Genomic DNA, 22,171 nt, shown 5'->3' with positions numbered 1-22,171 from the left:
ATTATACATTACAAGCCCTCACCAGTGGGTACTGTGGACAGTACCATACCCTATCATACACTCTTTCGCATATCGTAATAGCCAGCATTACAATTCTTACATTTGGGGGCCAGTACAGTCATGTGCTGCATAACCACTTTTGTTGGTAATGGACCTCATGTAGTCTCATAAGATTATTTAATAGAGTTGAAAAATTCCTATCACCTAGTGATGTAAAGTCTCAATGCACTGCACTGCACAAACACCACTGTGTTACAACTGCTTACAGGTATTTGGTAACATGCTATGTAAGTTTGTAGCCTAGGTGCTGTAGGGGAACAGAATTTGTCACCCCAAAATATGTCTCTTTGGCATAAGGATTATATTAGGCTGGTTAATTTTAAGGAAAAAAAGACATGAGAGAAGCTCTGAAGACAAAATACAGTGTGTCTGTAAAGTCATAGTGCACTTTTGACCAGTCACAGGAAAGCAACAAAAGACAATAGAAATGTGAAATCTGCACCAAATAAAAGGAAAACCCTCCCAGTTTCTGTAGAATGATGTGGCAGCATGTGCGCATGCGCAGATGACGTAACACCGTGTATACAGCGGAGCAGCCCACGGCCATGCCAGTCGAGATGTGGACGGTAGAGGAAAGTTCAGTGTGTTCTGTGGCTCGCTAAATTAGAATCCGTGACCAAAGTGCAATGTGAATAGCGGCACATTTATAACAAAGCGCCACCACATAGGAATAACATCACTTGGTCGGATAAGCAGTTGAAGGAAACCGGCAGTTTGGTGGAGAAACCCCGTTCTCATCAGTCAGTGACGAGTCTGTAGAGGTTACACGGGATAGCTACCTAAGGAGGCTTAAAAAAACTGTGTGCGTGTGCTTGACAATTACACCTAAGCAAGACTACAGTTCCTAAGGTATTAAAGAAACGTCTCTTTTATGGGGTACAAATTGCGGCTGTTGCACACTCTCAAACTGGCGGATAGTCCCACACGATGCGCGTTTGCTACAGATATGCTTCATGAAATTGACAATGATGCAAGATTTTTGCAGAAGATTGTGTTTAGCGATGAGGCGACCTTCCATATCTATGGACAGGTTCATCGCCATAACATCCAAATACGGGCTGAACATCCTCATGCCTATGTTGAGTACGAACGTAACACCCCTAAAGTGAATGTGTGGTGTGGCCTGATGCATAAGGTGATAGGCCCATATTTTTTCACAGAGCAGTCTGTGACGGCAAAGTCCTGTCTTGACATGTTGGAATTATATGCAGTGCCACAATTTCCAGAAGGTGTCATCTTTCAACAGGATGGCGCTTTTCCACACTACGCCACCATTGTTTGTGAGTTTCTGGATAGAACATTCCCCCAGCAGTGGATAGGCAGGGGTTCTGTCAAGCCATGGCCACCACAATCCACGGATCTGATGCCCTTAGACTTTTACTTTTGGGGTTATGTGAAGCAACATGTGTACACTGAATGTATCAACGACATTAATCACTTAAAACAGAGAATCACAGACATTATGCACTGTTACACCAGACGTCCTTACCCGTGTGTGGCAAGAACTTCACTATCGTTCGGATGTGTGTAGGGCAACAAATGGAGCCCACATCGAACTGCACTGAATAGGTATGAAACTGGGAGAGTTTTCCTTTTATTTGGTGCAGATTGCACATTTCTATCATCTTTTGTTGCTTTCCTGTGACCAGTCAAAAGTGCACCATGACTTTACAGATACACAGTATAAGTTATCCTTCGTAAAAGACATCTACATTTATAAGGGAAATCTCTACTTGTAATGGTTTTTCCTGCTGTACTATGAAGAGGGGGTGACCGTATCCCTAAAAACTTGTATCAGTGAAGAAGGCTAGGAATAAAATTTGTGTAACAACTATACCCTTGTTTACTGTGCTTTTCCTGGTAACCTCCCATAAACTGACTTACGCTACCCTTAACACATTGTTGAGTGCTCATGAGTTAACTCATATTTGCACTTGCATTAGCTATTTCAATTTTTGAAATTCAGGGTAATAAAGGATTATTGTATTTGTGACTCTTTGCCCTGAGGGTCACAGAAAAACAGCACACACCATTCTATATTCTCATGTGGACTCCTTTTCTTCTCACTCTTCCAGGCACAAGACCACAAAAACGAAGGTACGATAGACAACCAGAGTTGAGCTGTCTAACCTTGGACTATCTTCTAACCCAGGCATGGCCGGATCTGGCCCGTGTAATGAGTTTATGCGGCCCATGATTAAATTTTTAATATTCTCCGCTACTTTAAAATCTCAGCTACTCAGAAGCGGAAGCATCTTTGATTATTGAAAATTGAGATATTGAAGAAGGTAGTGATATGCGGAAAAGAATTCTGCGTGTAACTAATCTAGAATTAACTTCCAATTGGTTGAATGAATTCGCGATACTTCTTTATTTTTTTATAAAATTCCATTATAAAGATTTGCAACTTTTGTACTTGTCTGTACTCGATATGAACTGTTTGACATTTAGCGGCGATGTGAAACCCACATTCTTTTAGGTGGAGTTTGCCAGTGCGCACCCAAGGTCAAACAATTTGTTATTTTTGTGGTCAAGTGTGCTGAATCAAGTGGCATTGTACATAGACAATAGCTGCAGATGATAACTGAAAACGTGTCCAGGCTGTTTGTAAAATGAAATAATTGTTTTATTTGCGATATAACCCCTTCAAGCTCATTCTATTAATTAAATATTGTTTCAATTGATTGCAATAGTTGGGATATTTACACAGTATGTAATTATATTTTTATTAAAGTGTACTTTTATTAAAATAATATTGTATATTAAAATTTTTTTCACTCACATTTATTCATAAACAAATTACATAATAAAATTTTGTTTACTTAAATCGTTTTTGTATTTAACGTTTTAAAATTTTAATATTTCATCCGGTCCGTGAAAAAAGTTTTCTTTCCAATCTGGCCCGGGGGCAAAAACAGTTGGCCACACCTGTCCTAACTGCACACCTGTTCTAACATACATATCAAGGATACTGTAAAATCTTTCTTCGTTGTATTTAGTTTATTATAAAAAAAGTGACTTTTCTTGATATTTAGGTTTTAAAAGGAAAGCACAACGAAACCAGATATATTTGCAAAACATGTTGTATATATAGCATTATGCATAGGTGATTGCTATATAGTATACCACACCAAAAAAAATACTAAAATATATAATATGTATAAAATACAATATGTAGCAGATATATACAAAGTTTCAATTAAATTCATTATGTATAAAGTATACTGAAGTTTATTTAGATTGTTTTACTTTCATACTCAATTATGAAAAATTAGCCGGTGATAAAACTTCTGTGAAAAACTGCTGGTCAACAATGTTATCATCTTTTCTCTTCAACTGAAGATGGTATTTAAAGGTTGGTTTCAGTCATTTTGACAAGGAGTTTGTTTTCATTAGTCTCTCCCACGCAGACACAGGTATACATGTTATTAAACTTTTGTTTTTTTCTTGTTACATCTGTCTTGTTACAAGAGATCTCAACCAAGAACACATAAGGGTAGAGATAAAATTTTTCTTCCTCCCCTACAGAGTAACAGGCTTTATAAATGATATGGCCTAGGTATATACACTCTATGATGTTTGCACAAGGAGGAAATCACCTAGTAAGAAATATCTCAGAGTATATGCCTGTCATTAGGCAGCACAGGACTGTAATAAGTAAAACACAAGCACTGTAATACTGCAACATGCAACAGTGGATCTGATAACAGAAGGCTATTAACCAAAGGTATGCCAGTACATACAGCATGGATATGCTGGGCAAAGGGAAGATTTATACTACTGCCAGATGGTGCCAGATTTCATCTGGCTACTCAAAAAAGGGTGTTAACAACTTATAAATTGTTTGCAATTTAAAACTTATGAATTGTTTGTTTCTGGAATTTTCCATTTAATATTTTCAGACCAGTTAACAGCGGTTAACTGAAACCTCAGAAAGAGAAACTATAGATAAGGTGGGCTCTACTGTATGCTCAAGTTTTTCAAAATATGACTAGAAGACTGAGTCTACATGAACTTGCTCTTTAACAATAATGGTTATTAGTGAAAATGCCAGTGCACATTCATCTAGACTTGGGTCTTCTAGCTCCATGTTAAGCAGACAGAATGGCCAATAATAGAGGAATGACTTATTTCTCAATTAAAAGCATGAAAATGAACCCCACAATTTCTGATTTTAACAATTTGATATGACTATAATATTACTTAAAATCGTGAGTGGCAAAAGACTGCTGCAGATACCAACCAGTGAAGTCTCCAGACATGGAGCTGTGCTCCTACACTGTCAAATTCTAGCCAAAGAAGGAAAAATCCAGTACATGGCCACTTCTAGTACATACCTTGCAGTTTTTATGACTAGAATCAAGGTTTCCAAACTGAGAACTGCCCTAGCAAAATGGATGTGATAGACCTCAAAAACTGTTAAAAAGATATGAAATTTACTAAACATTTATGGCCAGATTTCTAGCTGTCAATAAAATAACCCATTTCTCCTTACTCACCTAGTCTAGATCTTATTGTTCTATTTTTAAGAAAAATTTTATTTGAAAATATAGAGATCTTAAAAACGTACCTTCTCACAAACGATTCAAAGGCTTGAATGCAGTACTCTCTTAATTCATCATCATCTACATTACAAAATTTTACCACCAAAGGAATTATTTTCTCAAGGTATTCACCTAAGAAAAGCATATTGGTTCTTAAAAACACTCATTAATACCTTTTTTAAAAGAAAACTTGAAAATATTTAAACATTTCTTACCTATTCTATGACCAGCTTGCCTACTAATAGCAGCAATACATTGTATGTAGGTTCTTGTTGTTGACATGGAATCATTTTTGGACAATTCTGACAAAAGATGTTCAATAAGATCTACAAAAACTATATTTCCACAGCTCATAACCAGGTGGCCAAGAGCAATAATGGTTCTTTTCCTCACTGCAAGTCTAGGGCTGGTCAACTGGGGGAGTAGACAGGTCAGAATCGAAGGATGAAAATTAACAAGAAGTCCTCCTTGCCTTAAAATAAAATTAAAAAGAAAGAAAATGACAAATAAATTCAAGATGTCTGGTAACTACTGAAATGTCTGGCCTCTAAACTCAATGTATTCAAAGACTAAAAATTGACATGATATAATCCAAAGTTAGAATAAAAGGAACCTAAATTCTTACTATCTCTACCAATATAACTGAAAACTTGAGCTAAGTGAATGAGTTTTAAAATTTGTATCGTTAAATTACTTTCTGAAACCTAGACCGAAAGTTTCACTTATAGGCTATCCAACTAATATACTGGAGTATATAAAAACAACAAAAACACGATGATCTTATAATTTTCCCCTTCCCAAGTCTCTAAATTATCTTTACCTATTGATAGCTTTTACTCTATTTCATCTCTTTCAGGGTTCACAACTCAAAATATCAGCATTTCTTGACTACCCACCCCCTTCTCCCTATTGTCTTTCCTCTAAACATCTATACCCTAAATTTCAATTATCCTCTTGTTCAACCCTCTCTTTAAAATCATTTTACATACTTACTATAGTTCAATGAGTGAACAGCAGTCAAATATTTATATGCAAAAACAATGCTAGTAAAGGCACAAAGGACAAAAAGTAACTGAATTTTCAATACTTATCATATTAAGTATAAATTCATCACCCTTCTAAACATGACTCCAATCTATCAGCATGACTTTCTTCTACTTTTCTACTCATTCTATATCCTGGAAAACTAGAATACAATGTTCCCCAAGTCCAAGGCTAATGCTGATATATCCTATACTTGGGCATATACATCTGTACCTTACCCATTATTCAAAACTAAATTCAAATGTCACTCTTTCCATAACAAACTTTCTTGGATCCTCCCATTTTAAACCCCAAAACACACTACACTCACAGACAGTATTTAGTCTCATTCTGCATTATAGCCATTTGTGTCCTAATCTCTTATATCTCCTATAGTAATGTATCAGTTATTTGTGTGCCAGGATGATAGCTCTTCTGTATATACCACCTGAAGGCATTCAATTATTTATTTTCAAGTTGAAGTGCACTGGCTACAAATAACATATAATGATTATGAAAATCAGGATATACTGAAATTGATAGGTCTTTAAGGTTTTTTTTTCTAGTTGTTTAGCTCAATGTTTTCAACTGCTGTTCCGCGGATAATCTTCATACAACATCAGGGTGATTAACTCTTTCGCAGACCAGCATGAAACTTCTGGTGGACTGATCTCTGTAACTTCCCAAGTTTGATTTCCAGAGGAAAATAGAAAAACAAGAAATGTACAAAGACAAGTTTCTTCCTCCTCAAAATTATACAGCATAAATATGGTTGCTTAAGTTTACTAACAGCACTATATTAAGTGGAAAATCTGCCACACCTACAGGTACATCTTATCTAAGTAGATCATTGTATTCAAGAATATAAAAAACAAAACAAAACTCTGCTCAAATATTTAAATCATAAATTTTATTTTTTATTTCTCAAAACTATATAGAACATGCTTGCTATGCAGTAATGCATAATAAATATAATTAGCTTATTTTTCTCCTCACTAAGCAAAAATATTTATAAAATAATCACAATTTAAACATGGATTTTAGACCAAGTTTTATTATACTTATCAGAAGGGATTTTTTAATAAATGCACATAATATTTATATTATAAATAACACATATAGGCATGTTTACCTGCTCAACATGTCAGCCATAATATCCAAGGCTTCTAGCTGAACAGAGACATCTTCCTGCTTTGCTATTGCACTGGTGAGACGCCCAGTAATCTTTTTACACACATTAGCAGCTAATGCAGAGCCTGCATGAGTAAGAAACCAATAATACTTTCAAGGCAAATATGGCATACCTGATATTCATGAAAGTTGCCAAATATTCAACAACTTTTAACTTGATTATAAGAATGATTCAAGAGATCTGTGTCACAAAAATATGTATTTCAAAACAGGTTGTTTCTCAATAAAATAATTTATTAGATATTAACAAAAATTAGAACTGCAGAAGAAGTACGCGATCTAGGGAAAACAGTACCAATTCAGATAGGCTCCATTGGACAACTATCCTATGCATGGCATGAATGCCAACTATGGAGTCAGTAATAGCTGCAAGTACTTGAAAATTGGCAATGACATTTTTCTCTACTGAAGTCCTCTTTACCAGTAACCTGTACTTTTACATTTCAGTGAATTTAAAACCAATGATTGGCATGGTTTCTTTCTTTCTTTCTTTATTTTTATTTATTCATTTTAGAGAGGAGAGGGAAAGACAGAGAGAGAGAGAGAGAGAGAGAGAGAGAGAGGAGAGACAGAGAGAGAGAAGGGGGGAGGAGCTGAAAGCATCAACTCCCGTATGTGCCTTGACCAGGCAAGCCCAGGGTTTCGAACCGGCGACCTCAGTATTTCCAGGTCGACGCTTTATCCACTGTGCTACCACAGGTCAGGCAGCATGGTTTCTTTAAAAATAAAGTAATAATCGTAACCTTTAATAAAATCCATTCCAATCCAAAGATTCCATAACATAATTACAAAGTAAAAATGTTCCAAAGAACTCATAAATTAAAGTTTACTATTTTGTGTTATTAAAAAAATAAGAGAAAAAATAAATTTGAAATGAAAAACCTGAATGGTTACCAAGCAGAAATCAGCTAAAAACAAACATGTTTCAATGAGAGAAAAAAAATGAGGAAATAATATAACTAATACAATTATAAATAACATACTTCAAAGTTGGTGAAATATTTTATTGAAATAACTAATAAGGTTAAAATAATATTGGTATAAAAAAAGAAACAGTTTTGGTTTAAAAGACAATGGATTTACATCTTCGCCCAACTAGATAATAAAATATTTTGGGGTAAATTAACATAATCTCCCTGAATTACAGTTCACTCATTAATCAGGAATATTAAGAACTTCCATATGGCTGACATTTACACTAAGTGAAATAATATACATGTACCATCTAACATGATAACTAGCATAATGAATGCTTGATTAATAAATATTTATTAATTAAGTAAATGAGTGAAGCGAAGCTTGAGTCTAGCGCCTTGGACCACTCGGCCATCTTGACACCCTTAGTAAATGAGTAAAAAGTATATACCCAGACTACATTACCAGTCTACATCTTTCCATGATATAGGGAAATAATTTCACTTCATTTGCAGAAGAGACAAAAATATTTAGCCTGTTAATTTTAACTAGTAGGTTAGCAGTTAAAAACAATTCTATAAAAATTACATTATCTAAATATTTCTGTCATAGGGCAAAAATTGACAAATTCATTAATTGTAGTTTTAAATATTTTAAAATTACCAAGTAGATATAAGAGGTTCAATCTCAAAGATACTAACTAGACTAGTAAACTGAACTATTTCACAGTTGTCTTAAAAGTTTTATATCATAAATGCTAATGTAAAGCAAAATATTGAAAATAAAGAGCTAATCAAAAATAACTCATAGTTTTGGGTTTTCTTTTCCCTCATTGCATAGGAGAGCATAACCGTCTTCTGTAGTCATAGCACACATAACAATATTAAATCTTGCTCCAATATAAGAATCCTTCAAAACTGGTATTCCTATGAGTTAAAATTTAATAAAAACATTTATTTAAAACTGAATTTATTTTGAAGCAAAAATAAAACTCCAGACTTTCTTCTTAGTTGTTCAAAGGGATGTTTACCAAAGGTCTCTTAGGATAAACAACTCTCTTTCTCCCTGGTCAGAAGGAAAAATTAAGAGGAGAGGAGCAATGCCTCCAAAGACAAATAGGAAGAAAAAATGTGATCTTGCTTACTTACCACTGGAAGCTGGAGGAAGTTCTCCAATTACTGTTTTAAGGCCAATACTTGAAATATCTCGAAGTTGTTCTTTATCAGAAAGCATGTTAGTGCAGAGGGTATCTACAATGGTCTCTACTTGGTATTCCTTCACTTTACTCACTAAAGGGCCAAGGCTATAATATAAAAAAGAAAAAGAAAAATTTAAATCTAGATAAATACAAAAACAGAGAAATTAACAAATAAAAATCTGCCTAGCACCATCAACATAAAGTAAACACACTATGCCTGTATCATAAATAGTATATAAATAAGGGCATCTCATATAAAAAGATCAGAGACTAGAATAAGTGGCATGCATATTAAAAGAAATGAGAGTAAAGAACTGTCTGATACAAAAGGTAAACAAAAACATAATAGGAAACTGGGCCCCTGGAACATTATGGAGAGCCTTTCAAGTTAGACCAATGAATTTAAATAAGATGTAGTAAAATTGGGAGTCAATGAATTTTCTCAAGCGTGACACAAAAATAGTTTACGATAAATGCTTGGATCAATGTTTCACCTATAAATGCTCAATAACTAAATGCTGCTGATTGCTTGAGTAGTGTAGTAGTAGAAAGAGAAATCTGGGGAATTAAGAGGAGAAAAGAAGTTAAATTCAATTAAAAAAAAAACAACAAAAGGAGAAAAAGAAAAAAAAACTAGCCCAATCCACAATGATGGCAATGACAACAAAGACATGGCATATATGTAGAGAGAGCTAAAGTAAAATAATGAAAATTGGAAGTGAAAATAAAAGGAATTCAAATATGAAATTAAAGAGTTCTAGCTTCCATTTATGACAAAATAGCTTTGCTAGACTAACCATCCTATAAACAAATGTAAGATATCTAAAACAGTTATTTTAGAAAACAATTTAAATGCCTGATAATAATTAAACTAAAACCAGAGAAAACCTACCTAGATTCCATATGCAGTAAAATTACCCTTTAATAATGATAAATTAAGACAATTCAGTTAAAAGCTGAGAATATATTGCCACCAGACCTACAGGAACTGCCAAAGAAAATTCTCAAGGCTAAAGAAACATTAAACCAGATGGTAACTTGGATTTACAGAAAGGAATAAAAATCACCAGAAATGATAAATGTGTATGTGTGTGTGTGTGTGTGTATATATATATATATATATATATATATATATATGACTATATTTTAAAATTTATAAATATTTTTCAATTATAGACATAAGCAGACACAAATATATAAAAAACAATAGCACAAAATCAGGAGAAAGAAACAATATGTTTCTGCAAGGTTTATGTAATTTATATCACATAATACATTAAATTTTAATAGATTGTGTGTGATAAATTTAAGATGCAATTTATAATCCCTAGCCTAGCATGACAATTCAAAAAAGGAATGCAAACAGATATATCTAAAAAGTCAACAGAGGAAATCAAAATTAAATATTTTAATACAACGATTCCCAACTTCTTGGTTTTAGAAACCATTTTAACACTTCTAAAAGCAATGAAAACCCAAAAAAACTTTTCTTTACGTGGGTTGTATCTGTCAATATTTACCATATTAAAAATTAAAAGTAACAATAAACCACTGGATATTAACATAATTAACATTTTAAAGAAAAATAATTATATTCCCCTAAAAAATAAGTGAGAAAATTTTACATTTTTGCAAATTAATTTTTGGGCTTAAAAGAAAACTGGATTCAAGCTATTGTAGTATCACATATCATGTGGCCTCTGGAAAATTATACTGTGTCTTTATGAGAAAAAGAGAGTCAAAGGGAAAATAACCCTAGTATTATTCATATTATTCATATAATGTATTATTCATAGAATAGTTTTGACACACAGGATGTCCCAGGGGCCCTCAAATCAAACTTTGAGAATTGCTGCTATAAAATATTTGATTAACTCAAAGGGAGGGAAAATAAACCAACAAGCAAAAAAGCCATAACAACAAAAAGAGAAAACAAGAAGCAAAATGACACCTAAATCCAACCGTATCAATATTTACAATAAATATCAATGGACCAATTATCTGCTGTCTATAAGACACATAATTTTAAAATAACAGATTAAAATTAAAGTAATATAAAGAGATACACTAAGCAAACACAAATCTTAAAAAAGTTGGGAGTGGCTATATAAGAGAAAATACAGTCCAAGATACAGTATATTTAAAGAGAAATATTTTGTAAAACATCAAAAAGATATAAGTATAATGGTGTATGTACCGTCAAACAGCTTTAAAGTTCATGAACAAAATCAACATTTAAGAGAAAAAGGGATAAACTGACAATCATAGCTAAAAATTTTAACATCCCTCTTTCAGTATTTAATAACAAAAGAAAAAATATCACTAAGGATATAAATCCAAACACTATCAACTGCCTTGACATAACTGACATTTCTAAAACACCATACTCAACTACTACTGAATACACTTTCTTTTCAGTGTGCATTCACCAAGAATGGATCATAGGCTACATTCATCAAACCTACCATATGCTAAACCAGGGGTCCCCAAACTTTTTACACAGAAGGCCAGTTCACTGTCTCTCAGACCACTGAAGGGCCAGACTATAAAAAAAAACTAAGAACAAATCCCTATGCATACTGCACATATCTTATTTTAAAGTAAAAAAACAAAACGGGAACAAATACAATATTTAAAATAAAGAACAAGTAAATTTTTTTTTTTTTTACAGAGACAGAGAGAGTCAGAGAGAAACAGGAATGAAGAGAAGCATCAACCATTAGTTTTTCGTTGCGCGTTGCAACTCCTTAGTTGTTCATTGATTGCTTTCTCATATATGCTTTGACCGCGGGCCTTCAGCAGACTGAGTAACCCCTTGCTGGAGCCAGCGACCCCGGGTCCAAGCTGGTGAGCTTTTTGCTCAAGCCAGATGAGCCCGCGCTCAAGCTGGCAACCTCAGGGTCTCGAACCTGGGTCCTTCCACATCCCAGTCCAACGCTCTATCCACTGCGCCACCGACTGGTCAGGCAAGAACAAGTAAATTTAAATCAACAAACTGACCAGTTTTTCTTTTTTTTTTTTTTTTAAATAAATTTTTATTAATGGTAATGGGATGACATTAATAAATCAGGGTACATATATTCAAAGAAAACATGTCTAGGTTATTTTGTCATTAAATTATGTTGCATACCCCTCGCCCAAAGTCTGATTGTCCTTCGCCACCCTCTATCTAGTTCTCTGTGCCCCTCCCCCTCCCCCTAACTCTCCCCCTGTCCTCCCTCCCCCCACCCCTGGTAACCACCACACTCTTGTCCATGTCTCTTAGTCTCATTTTTATGTTCCACCAATGTATGGAATCATGTAGTTCTTGTTTTTTTCTGATTTACTTATTTCACTCCTTATAATGTTATCAAGATCCCACCATTTTGCTGTAAATGATCTGATGTCATCGTTTCTTATGGCTGAGTAGTGTTCCATAGTGTATATGTGCCACATCTTCTTTATCCAGTCTTCTATTGAAGGGCTTTTTGGTTGTTTCCATGTCTTGGCCACTGTGAACAGTGCTGCAATGAACATGGGGCTACATGTGTCTTCACGTATCAATGTTTCTGAGGTTTTGGGGTATATACCCAGTAGAGGGATTGCTGGGTCATAAGGTAGTTCTATTTGCAGTTTTTTGAGGAACCACCATACTTTCCTCCATAATGGTTGTACTACTTTACAGTCCCACCAACAGTGAATGAGGGTTCCTTTTTCTCCACAGCCTCTCCAACATTTGCTATTACCCGTCTTGTTGATCATAGCTAATCTAACAGGGGTGAGGTGGTATCTCATTGTAGTTTTGATTTGCATTTCCCTAATAACTAATGAAGCTGAGCATTTTTTCATATATCTGTTGGCCATTTGTATCTCTTCCTGGGAGAAGTGTCTATTCATGTCTTCTTCCCATTTTTTTATTGGATTGTTTGTTTGTTTGTTGTTGAGTTTTATGAGTTCTTTGTAAATTTTGGAAATTAGGCCCTTATCTGAGCTGTTGTTTGAAAATATAATTTCCCATTTAGTTGGCTGTCTGTTTATTTTTATATCAGTTTCTCTTGCTGAGCAAAAACTTTTTATTCTGATGTAGTCCCATTCATTTATCTTTGCCTTCACTTCTCTTGCCATTGGAGTCAAGTTCATAAAATGTTCTTTAAAACCCAGGTCCATGAGTTTAGTACCTATGTCTTCTTCTATGTACTTTATTGTTTCAGGTCTTATATTTAGGTCTTTGATCCATTTTGAATTAATTTTAGTACACGGGGACAGGCTGTAGTCGAGTTTCATTCTTTTGCATGTGGCTTTCCAGTTTTCCCAACACCATTTGTTGAAGAGGCTTTCTTTTCTCCATTGTGTGTTGTTGGCCCCTTTATCAAAGATTATTTGACCATATATATGTGGTTTTATTTCTGGGCTTTCTATTCTGTTCCATTGGTCTGAGTGTCTATTTTTCTGCCAATACCATGCTGTTTTGATTATTGTGGCCCTATAATATAGTTTAAAGTCAGGTATTGTAATGCCCCCAGCTTCATTCTTTTTCTTTAGGATTGTTTTGGCTATTCGGGGTTTTTTATAGTTCCATATAAATCTGATGATTTTTTGTTCCATTTCTTTAAAAAATCTCATAGGAATTTTGATGGGAATTGCATTAAATTTGTATATTGCTTTGGGTAATATGGCCATTTTGATTATATTTATTCTTCCTCTCCAAGAACAAGGAATATTTTTCCATCTCATTGTATCTTTTTCGATTTCCCTTAACAATGCTTTGTAATTTTCATTATATAGGTCCTTTACATTCTTTGTTATGTTTATTCCTAGGTATTTTATTTTTTTTGTTGCAATCGTGAAGGGGATTATTTTTTTGAGTTCGTTTTCTAATATTTCATTGTTGGCATAGAGAAAGGCTATGGACTTCTGTATGTTAATTTTGTATCCTGCGACCTTACTGTATTGGTTTATTGTTTCTAATAATCTTTTTGTGGAGTCCTTCGGGTTTTCGATGTATAGGATCATATCATCAGCAAAAAGTGATACCTTTACTTCTTCTTTTCCAATATGGATGCCTTTTATTTCTTTGTCTTGTCTGATTGCTCTGGCCAGAACTTCTAGCACCACGTTAAATAAGAGTGGAGAGAGTGGACAACCCTGTCTTGTTCCTGATTTAAGGGGGAAAGCCTTCAGTTTAGTGCCATTTAATATGATGTTAGCTGATGGTTTATCATATATGGCCTTTATCATGTTGAGATATTTTCCTTCTATACCCATTTTGTTGAGAGTCTTAAACATAAAATTGTGTTGTATTTTATCAAAAGCCTTTTCTGCATCTATTGATAAGATCATGTGGTTTTTGTTCTTTGTTTTGTTGATATGGTGTATTACGTTAACCGTTTTGCGTATGTTGAACCATCCTTGAGATTCTGGGATGAATCCCACTTGATCATGATGTATTATTTTTTTAATATGTTGTTGTATTCGGTTTGCCAGTATTTTGTTTAGAATTTTAGCATCTGTATTCATTAGAGATATTGGTCTGTAGTTTTCTTTCTTTGTGCCATCCTTGCCAGGTTTTGGTATGAGGGTTATGTTGGCCTCATAAAATGTGTTTGGAAGTATTGCTTCTTCTTCAATTTTTTGGAAGACTTTGAGTAGAATAGGAACCAAGTCTTCTTTGAATGTTTGATAGAATTCACTAGTATAACCGTCTGGGCCTGGACTTTTATTTTTGGGGAGGTTTTTAATAGTTTTTTCTATTTCCTCCCTGCTGATTGGTCTGTTTAGGCTTTCTGCTTCTTCATGACTCAGTCTAGGAAGGTTGTATTGTTCTAGGAATTTATCCAGTTCTTCTAGATTGTTGTATTTGGTGGCATATAATTTTTCATAGTATTCTACAATAATTCTTTGTATATCTATGATGTCTGTGGTGATCTCTCCTCTTTCATTTTGGATTTTATTTATTTGAGTCCTGTGCCTTTTTTCCTTGGTGAGTCTTGCCAAGGGTTTGTCAATTTTGACCTTTTCAAAGAACCAGCTCCTTGTTTTATTGATTTTTTCTATAGTTTTTCTGTTCTCTATTTCATTTATTTCTGCTCTGATTTTTATTATCTCCTTTCTTCGGCTGGTTTTGGGTTGTCTTTGTTCTTCTTTTTCTAGTTCCTTAAGGTGTGAAGTTAAGTGGTTTACTTCGGCTCTCTCTTGTTTGTTCATATAGGCCTGAAGTGATATGAACTTTCCTCTTATTACTGCTTTTGCTGCATCCCAGAGATTCTGATATGTCGTATTTTCATTTTCATTTGTCTGTATGTATCTTTTGATCTCTGCGCTTATTTCTTCTTTGACCCATTCATTTTTTAGAAGTATGTTGTTTAGTTTCCACATTTTTGTGGGTTTTCCCCCCTCTTTTTTGCAGTTGAATTCTAGTTTCAAGGCTTTATGATCAGAAAATATGCTTGGTACAATTTCAATTTTTCTAAATTTGCTGATATTGTCTTTGTGGCCCAACATATGGTCAATTCTTGAGAATGTTCCATGTACACTAGAGAAAAATGTATACTCTGTCACTTTGGGATGAAGTGTCCTGTAGATGTCTATCATATCCAGGTGTTCTAGTATTTCGTTCAAGTCCACTATATCTTTATTGATTCTCTGTTTGGATGACCGATCTAGAGCCGTCAGCGGAGTATTGAGGTCTCCAAGTATGATTGTATTTTTGTTAGTTTTTGTTTTAAGGTCAATAAGTAGCTGTCTTATATATTTTGGTGCTCCTTGGTTTGGTGCATATATATTAAGGATTGTTATGTCTTCTTGATTCAGTGTCCCCTTAATCATTATGAAGTGACCATTTTTGTCTCTGAGTACTTTTTCTGTCTTGTAGTCAGCATTATCAGATATGAGTATTGCTACACCTGCTTTTTTTTGGGTGTTGTTTGCTTGGAGTATTGTTTTCCAGCCTTTCACTTTGAATTTGTTTTTATCCTTGTTGCTTGGATGTGTTTCTTGTAGGCAGCATATAGTTGGATTTTCTTTTTTAATCCATTCTGCTACTCTGTGTCTTTTTATTGGTAAGTTTAATTCATTTACATTTAGTGTAATTATTGACACTTGTGGGTTCCCTACTGCCATTTTATAAATTGCTTTCTGTTAGTTTTGTATCTAGTTTGATTCTTCTCTTTTGTTTTTCTATCATTTGTTTCTGTTTGTTTGTGTTCCATACTTCTTTCCTCTGTTGCTACCTTTTTTAAGTCATGTGTTTTTGTGGTGGTTTTTTCTAGGGTGGTTACCATTAAGTAATGAAAAGGGTACCTACCATATTCATTGTAGTACCCTATCTTATAAGTATTTCTGCACTTCATCGTCCTTTGCTACTGTTAATCTCCATTCTCTCCCCCCCCTTTTTTTTTTTCCTTTGTTGTCACAGTTTAAGTTTGGTTTTATTGTGTTCTTGGTGGAGCTGTTACTTGTGGTGTTGTTTTCTTTTGTTCTTTGAATCAGGTTGGAAAACCCCCTTTAGTATTTCCTGGAGTGGGGGCTTTCTCGTGATAAATTCTCTCATCTTTTCTGTATTTGTGAATGTTTTTATATCTCCTTCATACTTGAAGGATAGCTTTGATGGGTATAGTATTCTTGGCTGAAAGTTCCTCTCTTTCAGGGCTTTAAATATTGGGGTCCACTCTCTTCTAGCTTGTAGAGTTTCTGCTGAGAAATCTGATGATAATCTAATAGGCCTTCCTTTATATGTTGTACTCTTCTTTTCCCTGGCTGCCTTGAGAATTTTTTCTTTGTCATTGGTTTGTGTCATCTTTATTATGATGTGCCTTGGAGTGGGTTTGTTGGGGTTAAGAAAACTCGGTGTTCTGTTTGCTTCTTGAATTTGAGGCTTTAGTTCTTTCCACAGGCTTGGGAAGTTCTCGTCTATTATTTGTTTGAGTATATTCTCCATTCCATTTTCTTTCTCTTCTCCCTCTGATATACCTATTATTCTTATGTTATTCTTTCTGATGGAGTCAGATAATTCCTGTAGGGCTTTCTCGTTTTTTATTATTTTTGAGTCTCTTTCTTCTTCTCTCTGTTGTGCCTCAAGTTGTTTGTCTTCTATTTCACTAATCCTATCTTCAATCTGGGTTGTTCTGCTAGCTAAGCTTGTTACCTCGTTTTTCAGTTCGTGAATTGAGTTTTTCATTTCTGTTTGATTTGTTTTTATAGTTTCAATTTCCTTGGTAATATATTCTTTGTGTTCATTGAGTTGTTTTCTGATCTCCCTATATTGCCTTTCCGTGTTTTCTTGTATATCTCTGAGTATTTTTAAGATTTCTATTTTAAATTCTCTGTCATTTAGCTCCAAGGCTTCCAATATGTTAAGTCTTTTCTCCATAGATTTTTCCACATCTATTTGTGTTACCTCTCTTTCTTTTGTATCCATAATATTCGATTTCCTCTTTCTTATTGGCATCTGAGGGTGGTCTTGTTGATAGCACACAGGCGCACTTTCTCGCGGCTTGAATGAACGTCCCTGCGGTAGCTTCCTCCACACCCTCGTCTCTCAGATTCGAGTGATAACAGTCCTTTTGCTTTCAGTTTGCTCCGAAGATAAATTTTCCTGTTTCTAGTTGATAAATTTGTTGTGATTTTGGGGAGATCTGTCGGACGCGCTGCTCACGGCGCCATTTCCGTGACGTCACTACCCCAGCCAAACTGACCAGTTTTTCAATGGGAACTATGGGCCTGCTTTTGGATAATGAGATGGTCAAGGTCCAGTTCCATATTTGTCACTGCTAGCCGTAACAAGTGATATGACGCACTTCCGGAGCCGTGATGCGTGTGTCCCACGTCACTAGAAGTAGTACTGTATGTGGCGGCACCACAAAGCGCAGATGCATCCTGTGCTCCTCTCACTGACCACCAATGAAAGAGGTGCCCCTTCCGGAAGTGCGGCAGGGGCCAGATAAATGGCCTCAGGGGGCTGCATGCAGCCAGCGGGCCGTAGTTTGGGGACCCCTATGCCAAACCGTAAAACAAATATAAGTAAACAAAACAAAACAAACAAACAAAAAAACACACTGAAATCTTAAAGAATATGGTTTTCTGCCTACAATGGAATTAAATTAGAAACCAGTAAAAATAAAAATAAACATCTAGATAACCTTCAAACATTTGAAAATTGCTTCTAAAATAATTCATGGATCAAAGAAAAATCACAGTAAAGATTGAAACTATTTCAAATTGAATAATTAAAATACCAAAATTTATAGGATGTAGCTCAGAAAAGTACTTAAGAGAAAAATACATGCCTTTAAATGATTAAGAATTAGAAAGGAAGAAAATAATTAAGTAAAGGTAAAAGTATTATTAACAAGGAGAAGAAATCAATGAAATAGGCAAAAATAACAGAAAATTAACAAACCATAAAATCAGTTCTTTGATATGAGTGGTAAAGATGATAAATCCCTAATTAGAGGAATTAAGAGAAAAAAAAGAAAACACAAATTAAATTAAGATAAAAGATGGGGATATTTACTGATAATATTTAGGTAGAAAATACTGAGGAATCAACAAAAAAGCATGAGGCACTACAATTCATGATTAAAAGACTCATTCTTGTTAAGATGTTGATTCTCTTCAAATACTTCTATAGCTTCAACAGTCCCAATCAAAATTTGAGAACGCATATTTATAAAAAAGAAAAAGAAACTGTCAATCTAAGTCTACAATTTACATGGAAATACAAAGAACCTAAAACATCAAAATACTTTACAAAAAGGAGGAATGAAGCTAGGAAACTTATATTACATTACTTCAGACTTCTACAGATCTACCCCAGCATCTCTCAACCGTGAGTGATTCTTACCCTCCAGCAGATATCTGGCACTGTCTACAGACATTTTTAGTTGTCAATAACTACTGAAGGAAGAAGGACTGCTATTGGCAAATAGTGGGTAAAGGCCAAGGTGCTGCTAAACAATGTACAATACACGGAATACACAAGGTAACTCCTCACAACAAAGAATTATCTGGCTCCAAAAATCAACAGTGCCAAGGTTAAAAAAGTCAGAGCTATGCTATTAAAACAGTATTGCAGTGGCAATTAGAATAGACAAACAGATCAATAGAACAGAATAAACCAGAAACACAATTAGTTGATTTCTGACAAAAATGCCAATACAATTCAGTAAGGAGAAAAGGTGTTTTCAGTAAATAGTACTTCAACAACTGGATATCTTTACAGGAAAAATAATTTATTTCCTAATTCATAAGAATTAATTCAAGATAGATTTCAGAACTAAAAGTAAAAGCTGAAACTATAAGGCTTTTAGAAGAAACCAGGAGAAAATCTTTGTTAACTAAGGTAAACAAAGATTTCTAGGACACAGTAAGTAATAACCATAAAAGAAAAGTTTAAATTCATTTTTTTAAAATTTATTTGAGAGCAAGAGAAAAACGGGGAGAGAGAGAGGGAGAAAGGAAAAGGGAAGAGGGAAAGAAACATTGATTTGATGTACCACCTATTCATGCATTCATTGGTTGTACAATATGTGCCCAGACCAGAGATCAAACCCACCTTGCAGTGTAGGAATGACACTCTAACCAACTGAGTACATGGCCAGAGTAAAACTAATTTTTAAATAAAACTAAATTTAAAACTAAAATAAAAAACTTAAGCTCATAAAATTGAGAGAAAATATTTACAAAACATAGTGTCAAAGGACTTATATCCAGAATACACAAAAAACTCCTACAATTTGATAATAAAAACAATCTCAATTTTAAAAATTGGGAAAATTCCAAAAAAATAAACAAATGGCTAATAAATACAAAATAGCACTGGGTATTATTAGTTATCAGGCAAATATAAATTAAAACTATATTGACACACCCACTGGAATGCTAAAATTAAAAAGTGACACAACCAAGTGTTGGTGAGGATAAGGAGTAATTGGTCCTTTCATGTAAAATGGTATAAATATTTTGGAAAATAATCTGGCAGTCTCTTAAAAAAAACCTAAATAGACAACAGTAATGACATACTTGGTATTTATCCATAAGCAATAGACACATGGCCCTGGCTGGTTGGTTCAGTGGTAGAGTGTCGGTCCAGCGTATGGATATTCTGGGTTCGATTCCCGGCCAGGGCACACAGGAGAAGCGCCCATCTGCTTCTCCACCCCTTCCCCTCTCCTTCCTCTCTGTCTCTTTCTTCCCCTCCCACAGCCAAGGCTCCACTGGAGCAAAGTTGGCCTGGATGCTGAGGATGGCTCTATGGCCTCTGCCTCAGGCGCCAGAATGGCTCCGGTTGCAACGCAGCAACACCCCAGATGGACTGAGCATTGCTCTCTAGTGGGAATGCTTGGTGGATCCCAGTCGGGCTAATGTGGGAGTTTGTTTCTCTGCCTCCTTGCTTCTCACTTCAGAAAAATACAAAAAGAAATAGACACATGTACTGAATTAAAAAGGATTCATACAAAAATGTTCATTTTATCTTTATTCACAATAGCCAAACCCTAGAAAGAAACCAAATGTATAACAGACTGGTATCGATGAACTATTAATCAGTAAGAAACTCATGAAACACTAATACACATGTTATGAGAGTGAAAAAAGCCAGACACAAAAGTGCATATACTTGTATAACTCCATTTAAATGAAGTTCTACAGCAGGCAAAACTAATTTAAGGTAAAGCAGGGATGCTGTACATGAGGTAAGAATACAATTTTATCTTTTTGAAATGATGATTCCGACTTTTGAAAAGGTCTAACATTTCACCAATGATGCCCTTCATCATGTATTTTCCACTCTATTTTCCTTCTCTGGTCTCTTAAAGCCTCATTACTTCACTGCTTTGATTAGAGAAATATTAACAGTAAAATTTCCTCACTTGTCAACACCCCCACTCCCACCCCAACTCCAGCAACTGTTTATTTTTTTATAAGATTTTCTTGGCTATCTTCAGCAAACACCCTACTCCATTCTTCTTCCCACCAAAATTTACTTTAGATCCAACTTTTCCAGTGTGTGTGTGTGTGGGGGGGAATTACAGATTTTTATATTTACGTCAGCATTAAGTTAACCTGGAGAAATTGAGTTATCCTAATCCAAGAACATGGGATGTCTTTCCATTTGTTCCAAAGTACACTTGTTTCCAAGTACATTTTTGTTATCCATTGGAAGTATTTTTAAGTTTTCCTTCATACAAGTTTTGAACAACTAAAACTGTGTTTGACCAGTGGTGGGCAGTGGAAAGGGCGTCAACCTGGGACATTGAGGTCCCAGGTTTGAAACCCTGAGGTCGCCGGCTTGAGTGTGGGATCACGACATGATCCCCTGGTCACTGGCTCAGCTTGAGCCCCCCTAGTCAAGGTATGTATGAGAAGTAATCAATGAACAACTAAAGTGAGCAACTATGAGTTGGTTCTTCTCATCTCTCTATCTTCCTCTCTCTCTCTCTCTCTCTCTCTCACACACACACACACACACACAACAAAACACACACAATTTGTTATATCACACAATACCTTCACTCAAGGTCACCATTTGTAACATTTCTTGTTACATTTATTCTGAGGTATTTTGTCTTTCCATTGCTGTAATAATAAATAAATGCATATTTGCTTCCATACCTTCCAACTGGTTATTGGCTTATATGAAGGCTACTGATTTTTGTTCATTAATTTTACATCCTGCTACTTCACTAAATTCTTGTTTACATAAACTTGTTTTATTGATTGACTTAATTTTCCCCATGTACCTTTTTCAATTCTTCATTTGTTTGTTATTTTAGGTGAGATGAGGGAAGACAGTGAGGCAGACTTCTGCATGCACCCAACCAGGATCACCCGGCAACCTTGTCTTGGGCTGATGCTCCAGTACTGACCTATTTTTAGTGTCTGAGGCTGATATGCTCAGACCAATCAACCTATCCTCAGTGCCCAGGGCCATGCTGGAACCATGAGGCTGATGGAGGGGTAGAGGAAAAGAAGGGGGTGTGGGAAGCAGATGGTCACTTCTCCTGTGTGCCCTGACTGAGAATCAAACCCGGGACATCCAACACCAGGCCAATGCTCTATGCACTGAGCCACCTTTTTCAATTCTTACACATCTCATTTTTCCCTTGTCTTATAGTGGCTAATATTATCAAAAGAAATGTAGCAGGGACAGAGACATATCTTTGCCTTGTTCCTGGCTTTTGTGTAAAGGTATCTGGTAATTTATTGGAATTTGTGTTGAGGTATAAAAGCGTATGTGAACTTTTATTTTTATTTATTTTTATTT

General features: G+C 35.0%; 1 protein-coding gene across 1 annotated transcript in view; it reads right to left on the bottom strand.

Annotated features, from left to right (window-relative positions):
• The window catches only part of CAND1 (cullin associated and neddylation dissociated 1), a 66,799-nt gene that overhangs the window by 23,481 nt on the left and 21,147 nt on the right, over nt 1-22,171 (bottom strand). The window contains exons 3-6 of the mRNA XM_066369065.1: nt 8,882-9,036; nt 6,760-6,883; nt 4,820-5,076; nt 4,631-4,736 (exon numbers count right to left, since the gene is read on the bottom strand). Of these exons, the coding sequence (XP_066225162.1) occupies nt 4,631-4,736; nt 4,820-5,076; nt 6,760-6,883; nt 8,882-9,036 (642 nt within the window). The remainder of the gene's footprint in view (nt 1-4,630; nt 4,737-4,819; nt 5,077-6,759; nt 6,884-8,881; nt 9,037-22,171) is intronic.

Source organism: Saccopteryx leptura, chromosome 2 (assembly GCF_036850995.1).
Source record: "Saccopteryx leptura isolate mSacLep1 chromosome 2, mSacLep1_pri_phased_curated, whole genome shotgun sequence".
Classification (NCBI taxonomy): Eukaryota; Metazoa; Chordata; class Mammalia; order Chiroptera; family Emballonuridae; genus Saccopteryx; species Saccopteryx leptura.
The sequence above is the reverse complement of the archived record's forward strand: the minus strand, read 5'-3'. Positions and strand labels throughout refer to the sequence as shown.